General features: G+C 34.5%; 1 protein-coding gene across 2 annotated transcripts; it reads right to left on the bottom strand.

Moving 5' to 3' along the window:
* Window positions 1-3,813: 3,813 nt before the first annotated feature.
* LOC116010560 (RING-H2 finger protein ATL3-like) lies at window positions 3,814-6,566 on the bottom strand. Of its 2 annotated transcripts, none has more exons than XM_031250029.1 (2): window positions 6,282-6,566; window positions 3,814-5,785 (listed from the first exon to the last, which is right to left on the bottom strand). In XM_031250029.1, the coding sequence occupies exon 2, from the start codon at window positions 5,681-5,683 to the stop codon at window positions 4,784-4,786; it is 900 nt and encodes a 299-aa protein (XP_031105889.1). In that variant the 5' UTR covers window positions 5,684-5,785; window positions 6,282-6,566; the 3' UTR covers window positions 3,814-4,783. The 2 variants fall into 2 exon arrangements, with proteins under 2 accessions (XP_031105889.1, XP_031105890.1); XM_031250030.1 differs by lacking the exon at window positions 6,282-6,566 and adding an exon at window positions 6,066-6,261.
* Between the last annotated feature and the right edge of the window lie 4,258 nt (window positions 6,567-10,824).

Here is a 10,824-nt window from a genome sequence, read left to right as displayed (position 1 = left end):
TGGATATAAGAAGTATGGTATCCCAATACATAACCCCCCCCCCCCCCCCCCCCCCCCAAAAAAAAAAGCTTTCTTTCCATCCTAAAAATATTAGGAGTCTCTAGCATTACTTTAAAAAAAAGAATACTGAAGATTGAGTCTATTTAGCAGGAAAATGAGTAATTTATATTGCTAAAATACTATCTTTGGTGGGTAATATAATAATACAAATGGAATGAAATTGAAATCCTAAGGAGCTAATGGAATCTCCCATGTATAATAGTGAGATCGATGGGGATCGGAGTAGCACGTTAAAGATCCGTTGATTGAGTTGATATGACACCTTGTATATATTTTGATGCTCAAATTGATTGTGCTACGTGATAGTTATTGTATGATATGATGGTTGATTGGGTGTAGTGATAGTAGATGTGACCTCTTTTATTGATTTCTCAATCCCTATAACCATGAAGTGAAAGCAAATTTACAACAACGAAATGATGGAGTCATTAGAGCTGTTTTATAACTTTGCCAAAATCTTCAATAAATTGGTAATGATAAATTATTTTTTACCCATTTAAAGACAAAATTTTTAACACCTCATCTTATTCTATCACTCAAAACTACACTCTCACCACAAATTGCCATCCGATCCTATCCGAAACAATCTTAATATGTCTTTTTTTTTTTCTTTTTCTTTTTTTTTTAAAAAAATTTTTTTTTTGGTTAAAAAAAACATATAAAACGTGGAAACTCTGTTTTTTTTTCCACACGAAAAAAATGTTCAAAATTGAGGATGTGCTGCGAAGCTTGGACGAGCCAAAAACCATGCATGTAATGAATTAATGTGGTGTTGTATATTATTGAAAGATGACAATTGTTGAACATAATGGAATGATGCAAGTAGAACGAAACGCAACGAACGAAATGGGATATATAGACTATGTAAATGTACGATAACTTAGGGTCACATATAAATATAAAATATGATACTTGTAATCTTAGATATATTCTCTTCATAATTAATAAGAAAAAATAGTTTTGCTCATGTGAACACATGTAAACTGTTGAACAATATGAATATTTCTTCTTTCTTTTTTTTTTCATTTTTATTTTTGTTAGTTCTTGATTTCTTAATATCGTTTTTCTCAGGCAGCTAACAGCTCTGTTTATTTAACTTATATAGGTGTTACGTAGACGAAATTCATACAGGTGTGTTCGTTCTTCTTTGTATTAACATAGAAAGGATTCTAGTGTTTATTTATGTATTTAAATTTTAATTTGATATTAAAGTGACGACACAAAATTAATTATATCTTATAATATAATAACGATAATTTAGATCAAATCGAGACAAAATAAGATTGTACTCCAAAATAGAGGATGTGCTAGCTCAATGGGCCAAGAATAGTAATTTATCCCATCCAATAAATGGAGAAATAAAGCCTACCAATTTACATGGGCCTACTTTATTTTTATTGTTAATTCATTGCAAATATTATTTTTGTTTAAACATCCAATATTATGGCAAATTATTTTGTAGATTCGGGTCCACTTACAAGATGGACTTGAGTCTAAAATTCACTATTTATATAATGAATGTTCACAATTCCTGAATGTTCACAATTTGAATTGTGAACATTCAATATGTAAATTATGATGGATTCATGGTATAACTATTGAATAATATTATTGAATTCGAATAATTACACTCTAGGAGTGCCGGGAATAATTACATTCTATGAGTGTCGGAAAAGTTACTTAGGGTGTGTTTGATTCGCACAAGGGAATGAGAATCGGAATAGAAATCAAATATTTGGTAATAATAATGATTTTGGTGAAAGTACTTTGCATGTTTGGTAGTACGGTGTAATTATGTTTGGTTATGTATGACCTATAATGGAAATAAAGATTTTAAGATATAAAAATAAAAAGTTAAAGACAATTGATCCTAATATAATAGCATCCAAAGCACCAATATGAACAACAAAATCAAAACAAAAATCTAAATGCACTAATCCAAACTTAAAAATCATATTACCAATAAGATGTAATGATACCAGTTTTTAATTAGGGAATGAGATTTTAATGAAATGAGTAATCAAATTTCATATTGTGTTTTAGAATGTCATCAGCCAAACATTAACTATGACTTTGATTCTCATTTTTAGTGTGTAAACCAATGAACCAAATACACTTTAGGAGTACTAAAATTTGTCATTAAGGCAAAAAACTGACAAGACAATGTGAAATGTCAGGAAATTGAGATCTCGATGACTGTCTGCGTCACTGCTGTAACTTGTTTATATAATATTAAGGTTTTCAGGGCACATATCTGCAATTCTGCAACCACAAAATTAACAATATAATCACCAGCATCTTTCTTGACTTAACTGTAACAAAGCCAATGCATTCAAGTCAAAAAGTAGGCCTTTCTAACCTGGAAAGATACCAACTGGAAAAAAATTTAATGCACAAAAGTAACCCTACAAAAGCAAGGCCAACTAGCAAAAACCTTTGATTTACAACAAAGTTCGTAACTTCTATCCAAAAGTATAAGATGAAGCTAGCCTTGTAATCATAGCTGACAAAAGATCACAAGAAGGTAAATCAGCCTAAGTTGTTATATCTGACAGGCTTAATACAGCTGTAAAAAGGGGAGTGGAAGAAGATGAAAGACATTTTGAAGTGAAACCTTAAAATATTCTGAGGTTTTCTGGGGAGAACAATATAATACAAAACAGGGCAGAAGATTTTTTTGTTTCACGTGGGTGCTCACACATATCACTTTGAAGAACTGCAAGAACTGATCCATAAAGTCATAGTTACAACACAGCATAGTCAAAGGAGATCGAGGATCCTGATCACATTACAACATTGGATCCCCCAAAACACTGCATATAAACCTCAAAATTAAAACACACAAACCCTTCATCTTCATTCTGAGCTTACCAAATCCCAAGATCACAGCAAAAATCAGACATGAACTTCTTCAACCGCCTGAGAAAGCTTGCAGCTTTCCTTCTCACCGTGGCTCTTCTTCTGCAATTCTGGGCTTCCCAGACAGATGCAGCTCGGGTCCTCTTGAAGAAAGCTCATTCATCATCTCCAGGAACCACGGCTTCTTCATCATCATCATCATCTTCTTCTTCAGAAACTTTGAAAGGGGGTGAAGAAGCATTGAAGAATGTGGACTCCAGTTTGCGGAAGATACCTCCCAGCAGATCTAATCCCACACAGAACAAGTAAGTTCTGAATCCCAAATGTTCAGAACTTACAAACTACACAGCATAACCTGCAGTTTAATTACTCAAACTTTAACTTCCTATGTTCAGGTATTGTCATCCGTAATCCATACTCCACTCTGGGAAGCATCGAAGGGTGTTCTTCGTTAGTTCAGTTTTGTTTAGTCTTACGTTGTAAGGTAGAGTAGGTTTTGTGTTCTTAGAGTCGCAGCAAAAGTTGTCTGAAACCTTGCTGTGAGCTTCAGCTTCTTAGTTTTCAGATGTGAATATTGTAATTTAATTTGTAAGGTATCAGTTTTGTATCAAAGTCTCATCCTCACAAACTTGAATAAAATCATGGAGGTGCAAATTTCTATTAAAAAAAAATGTTACAACTCCACAGGGCAACACCAGCAGAGTTGGTCGGGCCGTTGGCACCTATGCTGGTTGACCACAAAGTTGGTCGGGCCATTGGCACCTATGCTGGTTGACCACAGAGTTGGTCGGGCCGTTGGCACCTATGCTGGTTTACTTCCTTGTGGTCAATTGAAATAGGAGTAGCAAAATCCAAACTAATGATATGGTCATGTTCTTTCTTTGTCATATCCTATTTTCAAACATTTTAAAGCAATTAAAGAATCAAGACATCATCACCAATTTCAGCTTGAGTTAAGCAATTGCCAACTACTTATGCTGGTTTGATTGCAAAGTTATTGCAAATATATTAATCAGGTCCAAATGAATATCATACCTCATAACTTGCAAAGTTTAGCAGCCTAATATTCTAATTGCTCAATTTATTAAAATGCAAATGGAACAAGATTCTGGAATCAAAAAAATCAAACATGCCATCAATAGTCAACATTATCCACTGTATCCATACTTCAATTCCCCCACACAGCTTTCTTGATTCTTGACTCTAACAACTCTCAAGGGTGTATCTAAAATGTAAGCATCTTCCACCATAAAGACAATTGCAGACTAAATGAAAATCATGAGATCAAGAAATCTCGTATGCCTGTGATGTTTTTTTTTTATATAAGCATAATGTTCTTTCATACGTGTAACAGGGTATAAGATCAAGAAATCTTGTGAGTGCCTGTGATGTTTTAGATAAGCATAAGATGTTCTTTCATACGTGTAACAGGGAATGAGATCAAGAAATCTCGTGTGCATATGATGTTTTAGATAAGCAAAAGATTTTTTTTTTTTTCATGTGTAAAAATACACGAGACTTCACATTAACATAAGATAATCTATAACACTCTTCTGTAGGAGAGGGGGGATTACCTCCATCCTCAACAGAGAAGCCAACTACGATACAAGTTCTATACAGGATGCAGTAATCAAAGCTGTAGTTTTGATCTTCTGCATCAAGAATCAAAGAACGGACAACAAATGAGCATAGCGGAGACGCTCATTTCATCTCGGGATGTGACCTTAAATCCCAAAACCACATCATCCTTCTATGCATTGGTTTGCCTTTTGGCTTTTGCACACCATAGCTATTGACTAGAGAGTTTGATCGTCTCAGGTCAAGGCGCACATGGTCTAGAATGCAATATATTAGTATGTATATGCTAGCTTTGGCTTCTCGCGCCTTGTTCTACATCAACATTAGCACAAGGACTACGAGGACTGACCCTTTTTTCCCTGCTCAAGAGCCTCTTCAACGACCTCAATCTCGTCGTCATAGGAGATTTCTGTTCCTGATCATCTTCACCTACAATCTGCCTAGGAATATCAATAACCAACATCCCCTCTGGCAACGATGCAGCTCCTCGGGCAGTGGCTGCTGAGGACGAGGACGATGATGATGGACAAGATGATTGAGCAGAAATAGGGCCTTGTTGAGGCTCCTCCAAGCCAGTCCCCAAGGTACTAACTCGAGTCTCGTCCCCCCAGAACAACACATTCGTGGGAAAATTAGGCGTTTCACCAGAAACCGAGCCCTCCTCTGGTGGCGGCCTAAGTATAGTTTCCAATGTCGATTCTGCCGTTGTTGTGGGATTGGAAATCGGGTTTCGACATAAAGGGCAAGTGGAATGGGATTGAAACCACATATCAATGCACTCCACATGAAAACCATGGTTGCATTTGGGCAAAAGCCTTGCCTTTTCCCCCTCAGAAACCTCACACAAACAAACTGCACATTCCAACCCATCTTTGAACTCTTTGGGACTAACTTCAACTACTGGTATGGTTTTCAGCACCGAGGGGTCAAGCCCCCGGCGGAGGGCAGCGGCAGCAGTAACTTCTTGATACCCAGCGGCGAAATCAAACCGCCGCCTCCTCCTGGTGGTGCCGCCATTGCTCTCCGAGCGCCGGTACCAGAACCACTTGGCATAAAGGTGGAGGAAGAACACAATTATCACCACTAAGAAGAGGCAAATGATGGCCGCCACCATGATCTTCCCTGTCAGCTCCACCACACTCGAGTCATCTGCTAGCTTGCCACTGATATGTGAAGCATCCCCCATTTCCAGACAAAAAAAGCTGAAATCTTTGAGATTCCCAAACCTATATATGGAAAACCCAAGGTGGGATTCCCCTTCAGATCTTCAAATTCTTCACCTTGAGATCTGGAGATTCCAGATAGATGTCACTTTTTCAATCAAACCCCAGAAAATGATAAAAATATCAACTTTAAACAAACAACAAGGGTAACAGCAAAACCCAGAATTCAAAATGACAGCTCCTAGTAAAACACCAAATATTTTGGCCTAAATTCTCTCTGAAACCTTGCTAAAACCTGCTAAAACCTTAGGGTATATGAAGGGGAGCAGAAAGAAGATCAAAATTGGAGACTAAACAAGAAAAGCTCAGAATGAAAGAGACAGTTTCAGGGAAAGGGGCACTCACACGCAAAGAAACGACTCAAATGAGAAGATAAATGCACTCAGAGATGAAGAGAGCAGCCAAAAGAGTCTGCCCTATTAAAGGGGCGGCTTCAATGGCTGCGACCCAGAATTTTTTTTTAAAATCCCAGTTTTCTTGAGGCTTCTCCTATGGTTTGACTGGACTGGTTATGAAAAAGATCGGAGCTTTGAAAAATCGGAGTTAGTTGCAAGAAGATACCTTTGACCCTGTCTTTGGATTGGATTGGGAGACCATAAATTTGTAAGTATTCAACTTGATCTTTGCATACATCCTACGCTGCAAACAGTAACGAGGATTGTGGAAGAAGAATGGAAGATTCTCCGGTCTATCAGTTATTATAGTGAACCGAATTGACCTTTTGAATACTGTAGAAGAGGTTGTGGTTAACGGACAGGGAACACGAATCTTTTAACTTCCTAGTTTTGATGAAATTGGAGGATTGATTCCCTGCGCAGGTTTTGCGTGTCTATCCTCTGCGTTCATACGTTGTATAGTGGCATGTAATTCACAGGATAACTTGGTCCCCATTTGGGCTTTTTTAATATGCTTTTAAATGTGTTCTTTATAGGTGTTCTTGATGAAATCCTTACACTCCATAGAGTGAATGATGATACATCATTTGCTTTTCAATATCATTTTTTTAACCAATTGGATCAAATTTTTGTGAAGTTTAGATTCAAAAGGACTTTTTAGATCAGTTACTTCATAAAGTTATAAATTTTTTCGTTGTGTGTGGTTTAATATGTTTGTAAGAGATTTTTTTTAATTATAATGAACTCTTATTTACATTTATAAAAATTGTGATTTTCGTTCAATAAAAAAAAATGATTGAAAATCTAAATTTTACATTTGTTCTTGAACATCAAGTGATTTCTATCACTTCATTTCTCATCAATCAAACATTTGAAGTGAAAACCGAACTTCAACCGCTTTGAAAAATGCTAGACTTAGCACTAATTTTCAACTAGGAATATGCAAAATTTCAGCAATACAAGTTTCTAAAATTTTGTATGTTTTTATTTTTTAATAACATGTAACTTCTGCCAAGTACCTTGTGGTCTAATGGCATCACTGTTACCATTCCAAACGGAAGGTCTCAGGTTCGAGCCCCATCCCAATCAAAAAAAAACATGTAACTTACAATACGATACGTGTTCTTTACCAATCACCGAATAGTGTTTGCCAACTTGCCTATGATGATTTCATGATGAGCATCTCGAAGGCTCGAAGAATTGTCATGTTCGCATAGATGGACGACTAGAGTCCCTCCTCCTTTATTTCATAAACAAAACAATATTGAAAAAATGGTTTATAATTTTCTTTTTTTTTTTGAAAAAATAGTTTATAATTAATATTACAAATAACTAAAATTTCTTACTTAAAAAAAAAGGAAATAAATAATTTCAAAACTAAGGAGCGTTTTATAGACATGAAATGTTTGTATTTTGGATGATTAAAGCTTTTGGAAGGAAATATGATTCAAAATTATGTCCCCTCCGATCCAAAAGGATTTGAACTTGACTTTAAAGATATTTAATTAATAGAGTTTAATGATTTGGTTGGCAGAGGCTAATGCGGATATCACCTAAATTTGACAATTATTTGACATTCTTGTCCATGGTAACCCACCCCCTTTTTCATCACGCGCTCTATTTTGCTGGACACAAAATGGGGCAAAGTGAGAATTAATGATTATATTATTAGTTTTATTTTATTCACCAATCTAATATAATTCTTGATTCAAAATTAAGGGAAAATGTGGTTGAGTTTATATAATTATAACGGTGAATTTAGATAATTGACAGTGCACTTGCACAAATATGTGTGCATTATTAGTTATTCGTGATACACTATCAAACATTTTAAAATACATTGTCATAATTACGAGAATGTCATTGCATTTTCTTAATTTACAACTATTGATCATCCCAAATAAGTGTATAAGATTAGTCCACACGTTTTCATGAGACTATTGTGAGTGTATGAGGAGAGAGAGAGTCTATGGTATCTATTAGAACTGCAGTCTTTTGTATCCCGTACAAATCCTATCACATTTTATATTCACTTTGTGGGTGTACTTGGTAAAATTAACATATTAGAATTTTCCACACACATGTATATATATATATATATATATATATATATATATACACACACACAGATACATACATAAATTATTTCAAGCTCAAGTTCAGTCAAATGCTAATTGAATAGTTCTCCAACCGCTTGATACTCATATCGTCAAGAGGAAATAATCATATTATACAATACACACACACAATTCTTTCAAACTCACGTTTCAGTCATATAATAATTGAAGAGTTTTCATAACACTTGCTATACTGGAAATTTTGAGAAGAATTAATCTTATTTCACCTATGCAACAACACCATTGGAAGCTTTTGAATATGGCCTGATTGAATATACAAATTCAACTTTAATAGATTTTATATTTCTACAATCATTTCATCTCAAATTCTTATAAGTGAAAGTGAATGGTTCTAAATGTCTTTTTGGTGGGACAAAAATATTTAAAAAGAATGGAAAAGGATGGGTAGTTTATCTACCCACCTAATTAATTTATAATTTATTGGAAGGTGTAATTTGGACCATTAAGCTTCTTTTGATGCATTATAAAATTTTAATAATTCATATCAAAACTTAATTATTTATAAACATTTAATATTCAAATACACGTATTATTTCACAAATTATATACTTTATTTTTAAAATAAAGATTAAATTAAGTTCAATAATGAGTTAACTTTAGTATAACTAATTATTGATTATTCCTAACATGTTTTTTTTTTTTTGAGCATTTACCTTGAAATGTAATCAAGTTGAGTAAAGTATAAGTAGTCAAATCCCAAAACTCGGCTTAGTTCAAAAATTTGAATCTCGAATTTGACTTAATTTTATTTTTTTGAGCTCGGCTTGGGTGAGATTAAATGTTATATTCTTAATACAACATATATTAATAATAATAATTTTACAACTAGATGTTATAACAAAGTTGTTGTTGTTTTTTTTTTGTTTTTTTTTGTTTTTTTTTGTGTGGAAGAAAATCGTAGTCACTCATGTGTAAACACCTTTTTTCTCCTGTGTAATAGTCCACAACCTACATATGAGAGGTATATCAGAAGAGTGTTGGCAACATATTCGACCAAAAAAATGTTGGTAAGAAGTAGACCCGTAATCTTTAACATGACGTTTGGTTGGGAGGAGGAATTAGGGAGGGTGGGGGGTGAATTAATTGTAATTAAGTGAGAAAAGAATAAAGTGTGAATAAAATAAAAATTCAAATTACATTGTTCAGTAGGAAATAATATAATTATTAGAAATGAGAAGAGAAAAAGTTATATAAATACTACACTCTACCAAATACCTCATAAGTACGAAGAATCATATTCGATTAACTTAGAGATGGTAGACATTTTTTAGATGCTCAATCAACATCGTGGACCGAGTTGGGTAAAAAAACAGAAGAGAAGTGGGAGTGCGGTCTGTGGGTAATGTACATTATATCCCCAGTTTGGGCCTGCAGAGTACGATGATTTGGCACCGAAAGGAACATCTGCGCCGGTGACTTGGGAAGATGCCTGAAATTTAGGCCTAAAAGTCAAATACATAAAAAGAAATGTTTTTATTTTTTCATGGAAAAAAAAAAGACTGTAAAGGTGGTTTCAAATGAGAAGATATAACTGAATTAGTTGCAAATTGTGAGAATATTTAAAACTAGTGTAGTAAGAAAAAATAGCCTGGGAGATGATAAAAAAAAAAAAAAACTCAAGGTACAATTGAATTAGTCACATATTACAAAATGAAAATTGTTGGATTTCAGCGCTGCATTATGCTTACCTAGTTATTTGATTGTTATATCATACTTAAAACTAATTGGTGATATGTAGGTGGATGTTAACTATTTAATCACACCACTCCATGGTAAGTTACATCACTACGTCTTGAATCAAGCAGAGGCTGGATTCCGCCAACTCGACTGACATCCAACCGAAATACTAGTGTAATATGTAAAAATAGGTTAAAACCCGGTAGATATAAGACATGACCCAAAGTATTACTGAAATTGCAAGATGTAGATATTAATACAGTATAACAAATAAAATAGGTTGTGAGATGCTCCAAATAAGATTTGATATATGACTAAACTAATTAGATTTTACGAGATGCGGATTAAAAGAAAATTGAAAAAAGAGAAATGAGAATTCAACGGAGTGAATAATTGCAGCGGCGTGGACAAAATGATGGAGGGGGAATCATGTTTTGAAAGCTTTGTTTGTCATTTTTTTCCAAGGAATTCATTGCCATATTGGCCTATCCCTACCTAAACCCTAGATGCAGGGTGGGTAGGCACCACAGGTTTCACCAATACATTTGAACATGTAGAAATTATTTCAAATGACAGAGGACTACGATGAGGTAAACATATCAAATTCAAAACTATAAGGTCAGCATACAACTTTCACAAATAATCAAACTTAAAAACTTATGACTACCAAAACAACTATTCGACCAACTTGATTGGGATTAGAAGCATGCAAAACCAGCTGTTATGCGTTGTGAGTGCGAGATTAAAGTAGTGCATGTCTATATGGAACATAACAAAGCTCCATACTTTCTTGTTAAGGTATTCTTGAGCACGGGGAGGGCTAATGTGTGATTTCCAATCCTCAATGGAATTCTTTCGGATGATAAGATGGGTATCTCATTATGAGAATGGTTG

This window comes from Ipomoea triloba, chromosome 2 (genome assembly GCF_003576645.1).
Source record: "Ipomoea triloba cultivar NCNSP0323 chromosome 2, ASM357664v1".
NCBI lineage: Eukaryota > Viridiplantae > Streptophyta > Magnoliopsida > Solanales > Convolvulaceae > Ipomoea > Ipomoea triloba.
Note: the sequence above shows the minus strand (reverse complement) of the source record. Positions and strands in the feature narration are given on the sequence as shown.

Bases quoted from the DNA above. Each gene is read 5' to 3' on its own strand.
- LOC116010560 (XM_031250029.1), bottom strand. From the start codon at position 5,683: ATGGGGGATGCTTCACATATCAGTGGCAAGCTAGCAGATGACTCGAGT.